At 49.8% G+C, this 17,586-nt stretch overlaps 1 protein-coding gene across 3 annotated transcripts in view; it reads right to left on the bottom strand.

Annotated features, from left to right (window-relative positions):
* Positions 1-1,897: 1,897 nt before the first annotated feature.
* Positions 1,898-17,586, bottom strand: part of gnb1a (guanine nucleotide binding protein (G protein), beta polypeptide 1a) — a 34,811-nt gene continuing 19,122 nt past the window's right edge. For all 3 annotated transcript variants that reach the window (XM_023793518.2, XM_023793519.2, XM_023793521.2), the window contains exons 2-11: positions 15,668-15,776; positions 14,047-14,085; positions 13,658-13,764; positions 11,315-11,378; positions 10,840-11,002; positions 8,792-8,858; positions 6,281-6,482; positions 5,462-5,678; positions 4,688-4,803; positions 1,898-3,980 (exon numbers count right to left, since the gene is read on the bottom strand). In XM_023793518.2, the coding sequence (XP_023649286.1) occupies positions 4,697-4,803; positions 5,462-5,678; positions 6,281-6,482; positions 8,792-8,858; positions 10,840-11,002; positions 11,315-11,378; positions 13,658-13,764; positions 14,047-14,085; positions 15,668-15,724 (1,023 nt within the window). In that variant the 5' untranslated portion in view covers positions 15,725-15,776 and the 3' untranslated portion in view covers positions 1,898-3,980; positions 4,688-4,696. The remainder of the gene's footprint in view (positions 3,981-4,687; positions 4,804-5,461; positions 5,679-6,280; positions 6,483-8,791; positions 8,859-10,839; positions 11,003-11,314; positions 11,379-13,657; positions 13,765-14,046; positions 14,086-15,667; positions 15,777-17,586) is intronic.

Consider the following 17,586-nt stretch of genomic DNA (forward strand, 5'->3'; position numbering starts at 1 on the left):
AAAAGCCTTTTATGTGTGATTTATAAATCTACGTCGTACAAGTTGCGCATGGGCAGCGAATTTAACATTTTATTAGCGATAACACCCTAATTAAACATTTCTTTAAGTATCTTTTTAAAATAATTGCTAGCAGGTCTGGCGCCTGGGGCATAATTGAACCCACCGAGCCAAGAAAAATAATTAATATTTGAAACAAGAACCAGCATGCCAAAAACTTACAAAAGCCCTGTAGTTGTCCTATGGCAGGGGGTTATTGTTGTCAATGAAAACAGTATGCAGGGCAAAGCCAGGGCTGCGAACAACAAGGCTGCGATAGTCAGGTTCATCTGCAGGGGTCAGACTACACAACCAGGAAAGCAGCTGTGTGGTAGTAGCAGGACTCCTGAGAAAACATTTTGGGCCAGACTGAGAAACACAGAACCATGATCTGTTATAATATGTAGTTGTATGTTGTTAATTACCTTGATCAGTAATCTGAAGGTTCAAGTCTTTGCAGGACCCCTGATGTTCCCTTGATGTAACAATTTTTGACATAAATGTACTTTTCTTGGAAAAAATATTCAGCTTGTACACTTGGTAGATGTGTACATTCTCAGATCAGGATCGACTGACCATACTTTCTCAATTATGTCTCTGGGAAAAAAGTGTCTGTTAAATAAGCAGGTACTGTAATTGCACTGTAATCTGCAAAGCTAGTGATTTGAAGGATTCAAATCTGAGGGATTCATTGTCATTCATTTATAGTCAGTCATTATTGTCAGCTGTTTAACAATGCCTATGTCTGTGGTTAGCTGTTAATTCAGCCTGATCATCAGCTTGGCCAGGGGTAGGCAGTCCTGTTCCTGGAGTGCCAGTACCCAGCAGGTTTTTCATCCTACCTGATGAGTTACTATCTGCCGGAGACCAGATGAGGGTCATCAGAGACCCGGTAGGACAGAAAACCTGCTGGATCCCAGCACTCCAGGATCAGGGCTGCCAACCCATCCTGAGATTGGCGACTGACCACATTTTTATCACACTGCATTTTGGTGCAATGCAGGACCAGTCAATAATATAGGCGGCTGCCTAGGGGGCACTGATTGGCACTGAAATGCCAATTGTCCGGCAAACTGGGCTTATACAGAAATGAGAAGAAGTGATTAAGAAACTGTGATACATTAATCTTTCATGAGGTGTTTGAGGGCAATCCCCACAGACAGAAATTCAGAACTATGCTTGAATCCACTAAATATCAGCTGCAGCTATTTTATACACATTTAGCAAGTAACCCCATCATGTTTCATATTAAAGTTGTATTTAATAAGCCAATATAACAGAAGGGTGTTTCAAACAAATGACCTGCTACAACGTCAGATGTCCAAATGAGAAATTTACTGATTGCGTAGAATGTTTTGAAAAAGTACCAGTTAAAATTCAAGCCAAGGACCTTCCTCTAGCAGCTTTAATGAATTTCAAAATGCCACCTTTTAAAAAAGCAGCTATAAAATAATCAACAGAAGCATGTTCTGCTGCTATTAACTCGTGGAGTGTTGAACCTGAACGTACTAATCATCATTCAACCTTAAACTCTATTGATTCACATCAGGAGAGTACAAAGCCTTATTTTAACCACAACCCCAGTCCCTGTACAAGTCTCCTTCCCCTCTCTCTGACAGACTATGCACTGGTTCCTGTGGTGCAGCACACATCTTATTTGGGCTGTTGCTTACCATGTTACAGACCAGGTTTTCGAGATAAGTATATTCCAGAATCTTTGTTATCCCAAACTCTCACTACTTTTTCTGCTGCTTTAGCGGCAAACTTGTTCGCGCTACATGTGAAAGAAAATACAGGGGCTGTCGTAGAGAACGCAACACTTGATTGATTTCAAAAATAAAAAGCAATCAAGCAGACACGGTCATCTCAAACTGCTTTTTATTACATCTTAAATAACAGTACATTTTAATATAGTTTCTATCTTGCATCCAGCTTTCTGTAGTACACTGACTTGAAAATTAAATACAAAAGATGAAAAAGGACAAGAGTGGAGCAGATTTCTACAGTTATTTCATGGATAGAGAAAACGAAAAAAGGGAACTTAATTTTTATTATTTTATTTATTGTTTGCCACCTCCAGGCCTAACGCACGATTACAGCACATCTTTTTTGTACAGAATGTCGCAGAGGAAAAAAAAAAAACAAAGATGCCACTACTGCTAAAAGAGCTTCTGTTTTTACAGTGATTAGGGAAACTACAGAAAGAAAGTTTGCCATTCAGAGGTTCCAAGTATTTTTTATTATAATTTTTTTTTTATTTTTCCCCCATTTATTTGTATTAAAGAAAGCCAGAAAAAAACCTGTTACAAAACAATTCTAGTAAATTTCGTCTTGTTTCTGGAAAAAGGCTGCTACAGAATGAATCGATGTTTTTGTTCTCGTGTCTTGTGTCTGTGCGAGTGCGTATGCCCGCGTGTTACGTCTGGGCACGCGAATGTTCCAAAGTGGTCTGTGTAGAATCGGGACAGACGCCTTATTTTCATTCCTTTCTTCAAGCATCAATCCAGACATTAGAGATTCTAAGTGGGAATGTTTTTTTTTTTTTTAACCATGAACTTGTGGTTAATGCATTTACGTCTCCCTGGCACAGAGGAGCCAAAACAAAGAGGAAAACAATATAAATACAGCGGTAATGACAGTTTTAACAGGTTATTTTTTCAAAGAAAAACATCAAAGGACTTAATTCCATATGCACTTTTTAAGCAATTCTACAGCATGCGATTCTAAGGGTTAACCCACCCATGGCAGACAAAAAGAAATTTTTTAAAATTTTAACTTAGAAAGTTTCAGTATCATTATTTTCAAACATTGATTTATACAACATTTCATTCACAGAGTAGGAACTGCGTTTTCAAGCACGGAATGGCCGCCTCTGAACAGGAAACTCTGGAATGTAACCCGGGATATAAAAGAAAAACTATGACTCCACCCCACCCCACCCCACCACCACTACCCACCCCACCCATGAGCCCCACCCAAGTCCACCTTTGAGAACCAAAACAAAAAAAACAAAACAAAAGAAATAATAATGAAAAACAGGGGTTAATCTTCATGTAATTACTCCACGATACCCAACAGGAGGCGGTGAGAAAATGGTTAGAACTGTTTTGTCTGTTTTAAAAACAAGCATTCATCCTCATTACAGCGTGTGCTTGGTTAGTTAACATTTTCATCATTATCCTACAGACGATGAGTTTCGTTTTTGTGCAAACAAAGATTGGTGACAAGACAGAAAGAGAGAAAGTGGGAAAAATAATCCAAGACTAAATATACAGAACTGAACTCCCCCCCCCCCCCCCCCCCCTCAAAAAAACGAGTCGGTCACTGATCCCCGGTGAAGTTTATCATATTTTTGCTATTTTTCTTCTCGGTTTGGATGGTCATATTTCTCACGTGAATAAAGCTGGATTAAAAACGGCAAGTGATACCTTTTATTTTCAATCTACAATCTCAGTTCTAAAATCTCCACAGACTAGGACATAAAAGAAAAGCCTTTAATCCTCGTTTAAAGAAGCCATCAGTTCAATCTAAATTCTTTGAACAAAAAAAAAACCCAAACAAAAAAGACTAAAAAACTATCAAGTTAGATTTTTCCATAATTACTTTCACTCAAACATTTGAACTGAAGATACATGATACATTTGCACGGGGGGTATAGTGTTTGTGTTTCTGATTTCAAGACGCTATCATAGAATGGTCCCTGGAGGAAGTGCACAACTTCATTTCATTCTATACCACAATTCTTCGGTTAATTTTCTCTTATAGCCAACTGATAAATAATTGTGCTCTTTTTGTTTGTAAATGAGAAAGGTGTCATTTTGCCCTTTTTTGTGGTTTTGGGGATGTTTGAGTCAGTTTCATTGTGGTGTTTGAGATATGCAATGAAATTTAAACATTTTGATGTTGGAATGGAGTTCCAGTCAACTTTGGAGTCCGGATGCTGTCTGTGTGGAAACAGAAAGGGAGAGACAATGTACTTAAAGATGATTCAGTGCCTCGAAACTTCCCTGCACCCCCCCCCCCCGAGAATGACAAAATCAAATCAAATGCTCGTCATTCTGGTCACAGACAGCAGATGGCGACAGAGACACGGCCTGACTCTGCTGTATGCAGCTCTGGCAAACTTTGGAAATGCAGCCTTTTTTTAAACAAGCTGTCTGCTGCTTAACATCTGCTGACGTCTGTATGCACATAAAATTCTGTCATTAACATTCAGTTCGGCCTGTGTGTCTGACAGCTGAATCAGCCTTAATACCAAGTTGTGATCCAGCGGCAATTACAGGTCCAGAGCTGCACATCCACATTGATTTACTCAATCTTTATAACAGATGAGTATGACTAAACTTGCTAAGTTGTAAAAATGTAAAAACAATGTAAAAATAATAAACAATACAAAATTAATCAAATCAGCTTTCTATTTTGCCTATTTATATGCAAGGCTTCTTGTTTTCTTGGGTGCTGGTATACATCCCACAGGCAATAATTATTAATTAATGGCAGCCAATTGAAAGGTAAATCTGCCTCATGCTGCATGGAAGGTTACACTCGTTTCATGTCTGGTGTGTAGTTAATGTTGAAGCATCACATCGAGAGCCTGGAAATTCAGCAGACAGAGAAAGACTTCATGCGGGATGCCGAGGGTGAAACACACCTGCAAGCTTTAGTTCCAGATCTTGAGGAAGCTGTCCCAGGACCCGGTGGCCACTGCCATGCCATCGTCGGTGACGCCCAAGCAGCTGACGCGGTTGTCATGGCCAGCCAGGACACCTAAGAACACGGCACCAGTCAGACCAAGAGCGGGATACAGCCTCTACCATCATTTAGGCCAGTGATTCCCAATCCGGTCCTCGGGGGCCTCCAGACAATCCACATTTTTGCTCCTACCGGGAGCTGAGAGGGAGCAAAAACGTGGGCAGTCTGTGGATCCCCAAAGACTGGGTTGGGAAACACTGATTTAGGCTAAAATCCAGGTAGTTAATGGCACCATCTCCCTGGTCTGCTGGTGCAACATAGCCTGATTGGCATCTCTTAAACAAGGTTACTATTAGTCAGAAACGCTGAGGCACGAATGAGGGACACCGTTGTCCCTGTGAATTGGTAGGAAAATCCAGGTGTGTCGACAGGCATCATGAAAAGGGCCATTTCACTTTATGCAGGACATGGAGAACATCAGAGAACGTTAATGACGATGGTGCTTCGAGGAGGTTACACGTCACAATAACAACCAGAGTGTGCACAGCAGGTTGTGTCAGGTCATCCTAAATCATTGTCGTATTTCTGAAGGCTGGAGGAGCAGTGCCAAAAAAAGAGTTCGTTGCTCACTGTACCAAACCCGAACATCATCCGCACACCTTGGGAATCTTTAGTTCCAAGAGGCTGGTAGCCAGCGTACCTGATGCCTCTCGGCAAGGAGGAGAGGACTCACCTGCACGGTCAGCCTTCAGGCTGTCCCACACGTTGCAGTTGAAGTCGTCGTATCCGGCCAGCAGCAGCCGGCCGCTCTTGGAGAACGCCACAGAGGTGATGCCACAGATGATGTTGTCGTGCGAGTACACCATCAGCTCCTGGTCGGCGCGGAGATCGAAGAGCCTGCAGGTGGCGTCGTCTGAACCCGTGGCGAAGGCGTTGCCGTTGGGGAAGAACTGCAGTGGTAGTGCAGGTGGGATTAGCTCAAGGCTTCTAGGTGGTTAAGGCTCCCGTTACCTCTCCTGTCCCCTGGACACGCCCACTGGACACGCCCACACTACTGTGCCAGTGGCTGAACGTTAAAACATGCAGAGCCGGGCTGCCTGGAGCCACGCCCCAATGCTCTAAATCACACGATCAGCACCGCTGAATTACTGCTAATTAACAGCACACACACAGAGTGAGGCCATTCATCATGGTATATCGTATATAATACTGAGGTGATACATCAGGTAAGGCAGCGGGTTGATATATTGAATATACAACTGCCATCACGTAAAATTACCCCAACATCAATCAAGTACTACGAATTTTCAGTCGCCTTCCATACGTTATATATCTGACAAATTCACAGGCTGATCTGCAGTACCTGTACAGGACATTTCCAGTACCAAGAGTTAGATACCTGTATACCTTATACTGCTGTACTGCCGTAAATGTCAAGACAAACAAGCCAGAAAATGCCGGATCTCAGGAATCCCAACACGCCACGTCTGTCTCTGCACACGGCAGGGAACCAACGGGAATGGAGGGCAGAAGAGGACAAGGAGAGACGTACGCAGATGGCGTTGATGTCGGACTCGTGGCCGGTGAAGGTCTGCCGGCACATGCCTTCCCGCACGTCCCACAGCTTGGCGGAGGCGTCGCAGGCGCCGGACACGAATAGCCGGGAGTCGGGCGCCAGAGAGAGGCTCATGACGTCACCGGTGTGGCCAGCGAAGGTGGTCGTTTGTTGCCCAGTCTCGATGTCCCACAGGGCGCTGCGGACAGAGGCGTGAGGCGTCAGTGCGGGGGGGGGGGGGGGGGGGGGCAAGAACCGAACATGCTTATGTTAGCCATTTAGCAGATGCCTTTATCTAAAGCGGCGTATAATTCGGAAAGCGGGACAGTCCCTGGTGCTACTCGGGTTACACGCCACGCGCACGGGCCCAACGGTGAGATCACTCTGCTGGCCGCGGGATGTGAATCAGCGACATTCCGGTCTCTGGTACAGCAATCCGTGCTGCTGAGCCACATACTGCCCCCGTCCCACTCCGAAAGGGCCGCACCTGCCCCTAAGATCCCCTTTTTGTAAAACGAATGCTGCATGATACGAATGACGTTACACCTGTACAGTGTAGGACAAGTGGGTTAAGTGAGCCATGAGAAATGTCAGCTACAGGAAACACCTAGTCGGGGTGGAATCAGGGTAGGTAGGGTTAGGGGTAGGGGTGGGATGAGTGTGCGGGCCTGTCCCAGTGTGTATGTACAAGGGTTAGGGTTAGGGGTAGGATGAGTGTGCGGGCCTGTCCCAGTGTGTATGTACAAGGGTTAGGGTTAGGGGTGGGATGAATGTGCGGGCCTGTCCCAGTGTGTATGTACAAGGGTTAGGGTTAGGGGTGGGATGAATGTGCGGGCCTGTCCCAGTGTGTATGTACAAGGGTTAGGGTTAGGGGTAGGATGAGTGTGTGGGCCTGTCCCAGTGTGTATGTACAAGGGTTAGGGTTAGGGGTGGGATGAATGTGCGGGCCTGTCCCAGTGTGTATGTACAAGGGTTAGGGTTAGGGTTAGGGGTAGGATGAGTGTGTGGGCCTGTCCCAGTGTGTATGTACAAGGGTTAGGGTTAGGGTTAGGGGTGGGATGAGTGTGCGGGCCTGTCCCAGTGTGTATGTACAAGGGTTAGGGGTAGGGGTAGGATGAGTGTGTGGGCCTGTCCCAGTGTGTATGTACAAGGGTTAGGGTTAAGGGTAGGGTTAGGGGTAGGATGAGTGTGTGGGCCTGTCCCAGTGTGTATGTACAAGGGTTAGGGGTAGGATGAGTGTGTGGGCCTGTCCCAGTGTGTATGTACAAGGGTTAGGGTTAGGGTTAGGGGTAGGATGAGTGTGTGGGCCTGTCCCAGTGTGTATGTACAAGGGTTAGGGTTAGGGGTGGGATGAATGTGCGGGCCTGTCCCAGTGTGTATGTACAAGGGTTAGGGTTAGGGGTGGGATGAGTGTGTGGGCCTGTCCCAGTGTGTATGTACAAGGGTTAGGGGTGGGATGAGTATGCGGGCCTGTCCCAGTGTGTATGTACAAGGGGTAGGGGTAGGATGAGTGTGCGGGCCTGTCCCAGTGTGTATGTACAAGGGTTAGGGTTAGGGGTAGGGTTAGGGGTGGGATGAGTGTGCGGGCCTGTCCCAGTGTGTATGTACAAGGGTTAGGGTTAGGGGTAGGGTTAGGGGTGGGATGAATGTGCGAGCCTGTCCCAGTGTGTATGTACAAGGGTTAGGGGTAGGGTTAGGGGTGGGATGAGTGTGCGGGCCTGTCCCAGTGTGTATGTACAAGGGTTAGGGGTAGGGGTAGGATGAGTGTGTGGGCCTGTCCCAGTGTGTATGTACAAGGGTTAGGGGTAGGATGAGTGTGTGGGCCTGTCCCAGTGTGTATGTACAAGGGTTAGGGGTAGGATGAGTGTGCGGGCCTGTCCCAGTGTGTATGTACAAGGGTTAGGGGTAGGATGAGTGTGTGGGCCTGTCCCAGTGTGTATGTACAAGGGTTAGGGTTAGGATGAGTGTGTCGGTCTGTCCCAGTGTGTATGTACAAGGGTTAGGGGTAGGATGAGTGTGTGGGCCTGTCCCAGTGTGTATGTACAAGGGTTAGGGTTAGGGGTAGGATGAGTGTGTGGGCCTGTCCCAGTGTGTATGTACAAGGGTTAGGGGTAGGATGAGTGTGCGGGCCTGTCCCAGTGTGTATGTACAAGGGTTAGGGGTAGGATGAGTGTGCGGGCCTGTCCCAGTGTGTATGTACAAGGGTTAGGGGTAGGATGAGTGTGCGGGCCTGTCCCAGTGTGTATGTACAAGGGTTAGGGTTAGGATGAGTGTGTCGGTCTGTCCCAGTGTGTATGTACAAGGGTTAGGGGTAGGATGAGTGTGTGGGCCTGTCCCAGTGTGTATGTACAAGGGTTAGGGTTAGGGGTAGGATGAGTGTGCGGGCCTGTCCCAGTGTGTATGTACAAGGCGACACTCGAGAAGCACTGCTGGCTGACATGAAGTTCAGGCCTGGAATGGCACATGTGCTCATGCCTGCAAGATCAGTAGTAAAGTTCCCTCACTCACCAGGTGGTGTCGCCAGAGCTGGTGACAATCTGGCTGTCATCCAGGAAACGACAGCAGGACAGGTAACCTGTGGGGAAAGGAGCAAAGGTCAAGGTTGTGAAAATGTCCCCAAAATCACATGCTGGTAGCTCTGCAATACAGGGACATTGAAATAAGCAAGTAAGAGTCTTCAAAAATGTTAAATGAAGCTAAAAGCTTTTATTTAGGGACTTTTATTTATCCTTTTATACAACTATTTATTTTTCAAAGTCAAATGCTACTCAAAGCGTCACAGAAAAACCAAGGTTTGAGGAGACCCTGCCAGGGAAGGGGTCTCCAGTGAAACACACAGGAGTGGAAGCACTCTGTCATTTTCTGCAATTAAACATCTGGCCGCAGAAACAGTGATCCTGAATAAGCGCCCCGACCGAATAAAGTCAGGAGGCCGTACAGGAAACCCGAAGGGCCCGACCACCTGGCAGGGATTGAGGAAACAAACAGAACTCAAAAGGTTTACTGGTTTAAGTCCTGGAACTGGTCCCACTGCTGTAGCCCTGTGCAGCTGATATGGCCTCACCCAGATGTTCAGTGCTAATATTAGCATAAGGCAGTGGTCACTAACTGGCGGACTGTGGTTCGCACCTGTATCCCCAGCTGGCAAAATTTATTGTCCCCTGATCAACAAATTTGATCTTTTTTTTTAAAAAAAACTTTTTGGATGCAGCAGACCTTGGCTTCGTGTTGCTGATGGAATTCGGCCCTCGGGGGAAAAAAAAAATATCGCTGGGCTGCCGTGGCATAAAGGCCAGTAAGAGCAGCCGACAGCTTCACCGCGAGACCCCTGGCGCCCCCTTGCAGTACAGCACGGGCTAAGCGGCTAAATGCAAATTACACGAAATTTACAGAGACGTTAAGACCCTCTGAATAGCAGCATCTGCTCGGCTGTGTATTATATCAGCCTTATTATCCAGTCGGCAGCGAGGCCAAATCTCCAAAACAAGTACCAAATTACGCAAGGCTGCCTAAAATAATAAAGTTAGTTTAAAAAAGGAGCACCAGCCACCTCATATGACACCCAAGGAAGCCTTGGTGCTGGGCCCGACTGCAGAGGCTCGCGGCAGAGGCGGCCGGCAGGCCCCCACGGGAACAAGGCCGCGATTCAGGGCGCGGCGTGACGGTGGCCGTGCCGGGGGCCCCGCGGTGTCCCTCAGCGGCTACGAGACGAGCGCAGTAGCAGTGCCACAGCACAGAACTGCACTGCTCTGGGGAGAGGGCTGATTTCATAACTGACAGTCAACAGGACATCTAGAATATACCCCAAACATTGAACAGCAAGTATTCTGTGGCAATGGAATGCTGCAACGGGCCGAGTGTGAGCAGGTCATGCTGACGTGATGCTGATGTGCTTATTAACACAGCATCCCCCACAGAACACGGTCACGCTCGCTTGGGACGCGCTCCCAGGGTTCAGCTGGGGTTCTCCCACTCATCAGGGGGAGATCAGCTGTCCAGCACGGTCACGGCTGTCCTGACTGACACCCAACCTGGAGGAGACGCTGAGAAAGGTGCCCCCTTTGGGGTGAGGGCTGGCGGACCCGCCCGCAAGACGCAAACTCCCCACGCTTTCTGACAGTTTCGCTTGCTGCTTTTTCAGTAAGCTGACCCGACTTAAAATCTCTTTGCTTGATCTGACTAGGAGCAGCCAGACCACAAACTCAGCCCAAGAGGCCCATTAAAGCTCCTTAAAATCGAAACGCGGTCACTTCTGACACGGGGGAAACTCAAGAGGGAGGCTCCTGGCTTCAGAGCGGCTGCTGGTCTCTCCAAGCCTCCACACGACTCACTCCTCAAAGGTAGAGCAGTGCTTCAATAGCCAAGGCAGCTAGAGGCACAAGGAATAAGACCAGCTTTTATAACCAAGAGACAGGGTTGTGCACTGGTATCACCAGTTCCAAGAAACACTCAGTAAACTTGCTAAAATGCTGTGAAAATGACTTTGAACAAGATGCTGTAAAGCAAGTCCAGTAAAACTGACGTGTGGAGGAGGGGGGGAGCAGGGCAACCCCTACCTGTGTGTCCGGCCAGTTCGCGGCTCACGCGGACATTGCCCTCGCGAGTCTTCAGGTTGTAGATGGAGCAGATGTTGTCCAGACCACCACATGCCACGTAGTTCCCGGAGGGGGCGTACGCGCAGGTCATGACCCAGGAGGAACGCAGTGGGATGGCGTGCACCTGGGGAGACACTCTGCCGGTAAACCACGGCTGCACCACTGTGTACACTTCAATGGTGATGGACCTGGGTTTGAGCCTCTTGCTAATATGTGGAGCCCTTTGCGGAGGGGGCTAGCTGCTACAGACACAGTGAAGGTGGGGCTTACTTGTGGCCACACCCCCCAAGCTAGACAGGGCATTGAGGGGGAGGGGCCCCAGATGGAATTTATTAGCCAATAAGACAGTGAGAAAGCCAGTCTGCTGGACGTGTGAGCAAACGCAGAGTGAGGACTGAAGAAGGCAAGAGCTGGTGCAGCGAGCGGACAGTCTTACCTTGTTTGTAGTGTAGCTGTCCCAGATGATCAGTTTACCATCCTGGGAAGCACTGACTAGGAGTCTGGGGGGAGAGGGACAGCAGTGTGAGAAACCCACGCATCCTTCTGGAGGCAGCTGGACTGCACAGCCCCCACCAGCAGAGGGCATGATGGCTAGAAATCACTCCCCATAGAATGAATCCCAGTGGTCGACGCACGCAGGACAGGCATGGCCCGCTTACGAATTCCTCTTAGGAATTAGGTGTTAGGCACAGGTGCCCCACGCCAGCTTACACGCCCAGAATGCACCAGGGCAGCATTAGCATGCTGGCTCTGCCCAGACATCCTGGCCAAGCACACATGAGATTAACAGACCGGGGGTCTTACACAGCTGCCTTCGAGCCGCCTGAAGGGGGCGCTGTTCCGGAGAACTCCGCGACTGACGACTTTCAAGAACAGTTCAGCGTTGTTCACGTTTTATTTTCATTTCTTTTAAATCCCCCCCATGACAAAAAATCTACTTATATTTTAAATTTAGACTCAATAACAAGGAAAGCCTCCAAAAACTGTACAGACACTTACATGGCATAAACCGGGCATAAAGGGGGCCCGCTGTCCATCGCCAGGCCTCCCTAACCGGGCATAAAGGGGGCCCGCTGTCCATCGCCAGGCCTCCCTAACCGGGCATAAAGGGGGCCCGCTGTCCATCGCCAGGCCTCCCTAACCGGGCATAAAGGGGGCCCGCTGTCCATCGCCAGGCCTCCCTAACCGGGCATAAAGGGGGCCCGCTGCCCATCACCAGGCCTCCCTAACCGGGCATAAAGGGGGCCCGCTGTCCTTAGGGAGGCCTCCCTAACCGGGCATAAAGGGGGCCCGCTGTCCTTAGGGAGGCCTCCCTAACCGGGCATAAACGGGGCCCGCTGTCCATCGGCAGGCCTCCCTAACCGGGCATATAGGGGGGCCCGCTGTCCATCGGCAGGCCTCCCTAACCGGGCATATAGGGGGCCCGCTGTCCATCGGCAGGCCTCCCTAACCGGGCATAAAGGGGGCCCGCTGTCCATCGCCAGGCCTCCCTAACCGGGCATAAAGGGGGCCCGCTGTCCATCGCCAGGCCTCCCTAACCGGGCATAAAGGGGGCCCGCTGTCCATCGCCAGGCCTCCCTAACCGGGCATAAAGGGGGCCCGCTGTCCATCGCCAGGCCTCCCTAACCGGGCATAAAGGGGGCCCGCTGTCCATCGGCAGGCCTCCCTAACCGGGCATAAAGGGGGTCCGCTGCCCATCACCAGGCCTCCCTAACCGGGCATAAAGGGGGTCCGCTGCCCATCGCCAGGCCTCCCTAACCGGGCATAAAGTGGCCCTGCTGCCTATCGCCAGGCCTCCCTAAGGACAGCAGGCCCCCTTTATGCCTGTTTAGGGAGGCCTGGCGATGGGCAGCAGGCCCCCTTTATGCCTAAAAAACGGGCATGTGGGAGGACCACTGGGACGAGGGGGCATGGGGATCCTCATCCTTTTAAGCCCACCTGCAGCGGGAGATGTAGAGGCAGCATTACAGGGAGGACTCGGCGAGGGGCCCCCCCCGGTGGCCGCATCAGCGATCGGACACTAAAAATAGCCGGCCGGGCAGGCTGTGCCCGCAAATAGGAAGCTTATGTTTTATCGTTTTTTTTTATTATCCGTTCTGGAAATAGCCAGTGTAGTACGCTGGCAGCCGGCGGAGGGACAGGCGATCGGCTCCTGGGACAGAACCCTGTGGGAGTGTGTCCCTGAGCGATTTGGGGCGGGGGCTGTTATTTGTCATTGAACTGCAAACGTGATGCGGCAGTTGGCCTCCCCCAGAAGGATCGATGAAGTACTGCACTTGGATAATTAATGAGCAGAAGTGCAGGTGATGGGATTTGGGGGGGGGTCTGGGGGTAAGATCCCTGTGGGGGCTTCAAGGGCCTTGCCAGGCCACACCTGGGCAAAAGAACATGCAGGACGACCACAGGAGCATCAACAATGCTCAGCCGGTATTATTACGTTCCACAGCTGCCTGATTAAACAGCAGACATTATAGATGAATTTTGTATGACAATCTCCCACGACAGAGTACCATATGGAAGAGACACTTCCGTATTATTAACCACTATGCCATTGTCGCCCCCATCTTGGACATTTCACCCATAATTCATTAACAGTCATTTATTGGTTTTACCTCTAACTTATCACTACTATCATAACTGCTACTGTTAACAACTCACGCTCAAAGGTAGGAGGTGTTTGCAGCCATGGATCTGATCACCGCTAAACCCCGCTGCCCCCGTGTACGGACGCCCGTACTGATGCAGTGACACGAATGGCGGCGCACCAATGCAGCAGTACCTAGAATCAGTGCCCCAGTGCATGGCGTAGATTTTGGCCAGATGTCCCCTCAGCGTTCGTCTGGTGCGCATCTGGATCCGCCCGACGGGGTCGATGTTTGCCGTGATCTGAGGGAAGACCAGCAGGTGATGTTCGGTCAGAGCGGCTAGTCGTCATGGGCTGGAGTAGCCAGGGTAACTGGAACGTTCGCGGTGGCGCTCGCATCAAAGGCACAGGTTGGGCATGTGCCGGGAACCCAAACTCACTCCCAGACAGAAGCATCCACAAGGCTGGTGATACAAGCCTTGGGCTGAACTGTCATCACCCGGTGGAAAAAACACCACTTCCTTTATGGCAGTGGGCAGACCTTAAGCCAACAGTCAGCAAAAAAAAACATAACAGGTTTTTACCTGAGACAAGGTAGCATCTGCACAAGCTTTCCTGGCATCCTGCAAGAAGAGAAAAGAAAAAAGGTGAAAGCTCGGCCCCTCCCAGGCAAGTGTGCAGCGATACAAACTCCGGCGGCTTCTCCGGCAAAGCCCAATGCGCCATTCCTGGCCTGCCGCACATAGGAGACACATCCACCTCTGCAGTGGCGAACCACCCCGGAACTGGCGGCCGGGGTCACGCCCCTCATAAATCAGCAAGGCTTTGGAATAGTAACTGGAGAGAGAACCCCCACCCCCATACTAGGAGAAATTGGCTGCAAAACACAGTGTTTGAAAAGGGATCACTTTTTAAGCATCACTCCTTCATATCATGGGTGAGAAGCTGCATCTCTTCCTGCAGTCCCTGCTTCTCGTTCCGCTGCTTCCTGCCTGCACTGTGGGTAGGGCAGTGCCGTCCGCTCTGCTGACGGCCCCATGCTCTCGCCGTTGCTGAGCTCTCTCTGGGTCCTCCGCTATGATCCAAAAATGCGCCATTCATGCAGCTGGGCGTAGCAGTGGATCCAAACCACTCTGACCACAAGCTGTTCCCAATCCTGGATCCTGGTAGGAGGCTTTGCAGCTACAGAACGCTGACTACCAGATCCAAGAAGTGTCCTCCACAAAGTGTGTCTGCTAGCTAAAAGCAGACTGCAGCAACATAACTCGCAGATCCACTGCACATGCAGTGTTACACTGCACTATTGCACCACTGCTGTTTGTTTATTGCTAGTTTTCCTTTGTACTGGGTGTGGCTTAAACAAGCATTCCGATGAAGTCACTGCACGTGACCAATGAACACGTGGCACAGAACCCCCTTCGGCATGCACCCTAAGCGGTTCTGGGAAAGGGACCGTCGGCTGGATTGGCGCTGGACCGACGGAGCTCATTAGCCCCATCGGGGTCGTTTTTCCAGCCTGAAGGCAGAGGCCAGTGTCCTCAGCTCCAGGTACTTTTGGTTTTCTTTCACAATGTCTGTCTACCCATAAGATCCCAGAGCAGAAGGCCTCAAAGGACACATTGGGTGTTTCTCAGTATGCATACTTGACCATACATGGTTGCATTATCGCCAAACGATACCCATCCCATGATTCACTGCGCCTCAAGTTTGTTCTTAGCAGGCAAAATAACAAGACCGCTCTTGTCAAGACCACAAGTACGATCTTTGCATTCTTGGTATTGAGAAATACCCATTATCAGGACTATTAACATGGACATAAAATTCCCAGACCCACATGGGCACACTAACGGCCCAGAAATGGTCATGTGATTTACAGCCATCTGCATACATTCAAAATTAAAGATATTCTCCCAAACGCACATGCAGAGTTGGAATTACTAACTGGGGAAGCTGTGTAGTGTTTAGCTAATCAGGGAGAGCAGGAGGAGTTTTGATGACCATATGGGGGACTGCAAGAATGTGTGGAAGACAGAACCGGGGCCATTTCGGGTCAACTGGTGACATCAAGGCAGGAGAAGAGCCACAGAGTGGCTGTGCAGAGACAGGGTCGTGGCATGAGGGAGATGGGGGCGTGGCATGAGGGAGATGGGGGAGTAAGGGGCAAGCTGGCATGGCACAGACACGGGCGTGCCCCCCCCCACTCACTCGGATCTGGTTCTTGAGCTGCTCAGCCTCCTGGCGTAGCTGGTCCAGTTCACTCATTTTCCTCTTCTAGACGGTGTGCTTCGCTCCGGCTGCCGGGACGCTTGCTGATCTGGGGGAGGAGGGAGGAGATGGTCAGCAAGCGCGGTCGTCTTACAGTCATCTGGCACGACACGGACAGGCGATGCTCTGATAACCAGCCCTGCACTGTTACAGCAGGGCCATGGACACAGGGGCCACCGTGACGGCTCTGCAGGGACACCTACATGCAAGACGGCATGCAAGCGGGCGTGGGAACATGGCTGCATCCTGAGCGCCAGCCCGGAATCTCTGCAGGCTTACCAGCGGCCCAGTCGCTCCAGGAGCCCAAGTAACGTCTTTTCCAGTCAGAAGCGGTTGCCTAGCAACAGGATTCTGCTTCTAGCCTTGTGCTTAAGACTACTTGTATCAGAGCCCCCCAACCAGAATGTCAGCTCTTTTTCCAAGGGATGCGACACCAAGAATCTTCAACACTGCACAGTGCCGAAAGCCAACTGGTGAATTAGGGTGTGTTATCGTAGGCTAGGCTGAGGGGTTTGGCCCGAGGGGAGGGGGGCGGGTAGGGGGGTTGGTTAGCCCTAGTGTGAATCTTGCCAATGTCACCCTGCATAATCCCAGGACACAGTTGATTCAGCTTCTCCGGCCAAATCCGGTTAAGACAAAACCTGCTGATGATCCTACAAGCAGTGGCTATCCTGCTGACCCCAATCCACCAGGGAAAACCCACGCCACCCCCCAAACTTTCACTCAGGGGACAGGGATGGAGAAAAGAAAAACACCCCTCCGATTATCAATAAGGCTTAACCAGGGTCTCCGTTTTTAGCCAAGAATTCACCATTAACTACAGAAACGTTACCCTGATCATCTCTTTCTCCACACAAAGCCAGGTGAAGGTGTTTCCTAGTCTTTAAAACTGTCGTTTGTTTTTAAAGCTCCTCTGTTCAGTAATACTTCCTGCCTGTGGCACTGGAGACCCCCAGAGTGCTGATCGCACTATCCACACAGATTCCTCAAGAGCGCACTAACAGTGGGAAGAGGCATGGGGACTGAGTGGAACAGCCTGGGACGCAGGGACACTGGCCTCCACGACTGGAAGCACAGTGACGAAAGCAAGGCATGTGACTAAGAACCATAAACGACTGCTCCATCATCTTGGGTAGATAATGCTCAAAGAAAGGAGTGATGTGTCTTCTAGGAGGAATGCTCTGGCCATTCACAAGCCGCACGTGAAACGGACCTTGGTGAGATGTGTCACTTGTCCGTAAGGCTGGAATCTCATGATATGCACCCCCCCCCCCCAAACATCGCCATTAAATCTAGTTTTCTGAAGGTTCCTGAAGAAACATCTGTTACTCACTTCGTCCTCAGCCCTGTCCAAATACCAAAACTCATGACATGCTGATTATACAAGATGAATCAATTTGGATCTGAGAGAACACGTCCTCGGTGAAGCCTACTGACAGCTTACCTTACTTTTCTGTCCCTCTCTTAACCGTTCTTGTGTCTTCGTTGGCTTGGGACCTTTTGAACAAACACCTCACCCAGTGGAGTACCTAATGAGCGCTTTATGGCTGGCTCTCTGTGATTGGCTGGGTAGGGCACACTGCGTTGGTATTTAACCAATGGGACCAAAGCCCACCCCTTAATCTTTTCATAGTAATGTAGTTAAATCTCCTCCACCTCCTCCAGCAATCCACATTGAGAAGAGTCTGGGTGTCAAAACTAGTTAGCAGTCTCCTAGTAACATACATGACCTAGATATGGCTATAATCACCTGGCTAAATTCTGCAGTACTTGGGTGAACCAATCAGATAGATCGGCCTCCCTGGTATATGCAATGCTGTTCAGTTACTGCATCTGCAGAGAAGCAAGCTGGCAGATGT

The sequence above is a fragment of the Paramormyrops kingsleyae genome, chromosome 6 (genome assembly GCF_048594095.1).
Source record: "Paramormyrops kingsleyae isolate MSU_618 chromosome 6, PKINGS_0.4, whole genome shotgun sequence".
NCBI classification, from domain to species: domain Eukaryota; kingdom Metazoa; phylum Chordata; class Actinopteri; order Osteoglossiformes; family Mormyridae; genus Paramormyrops; species Paramormyrops kingsleyae.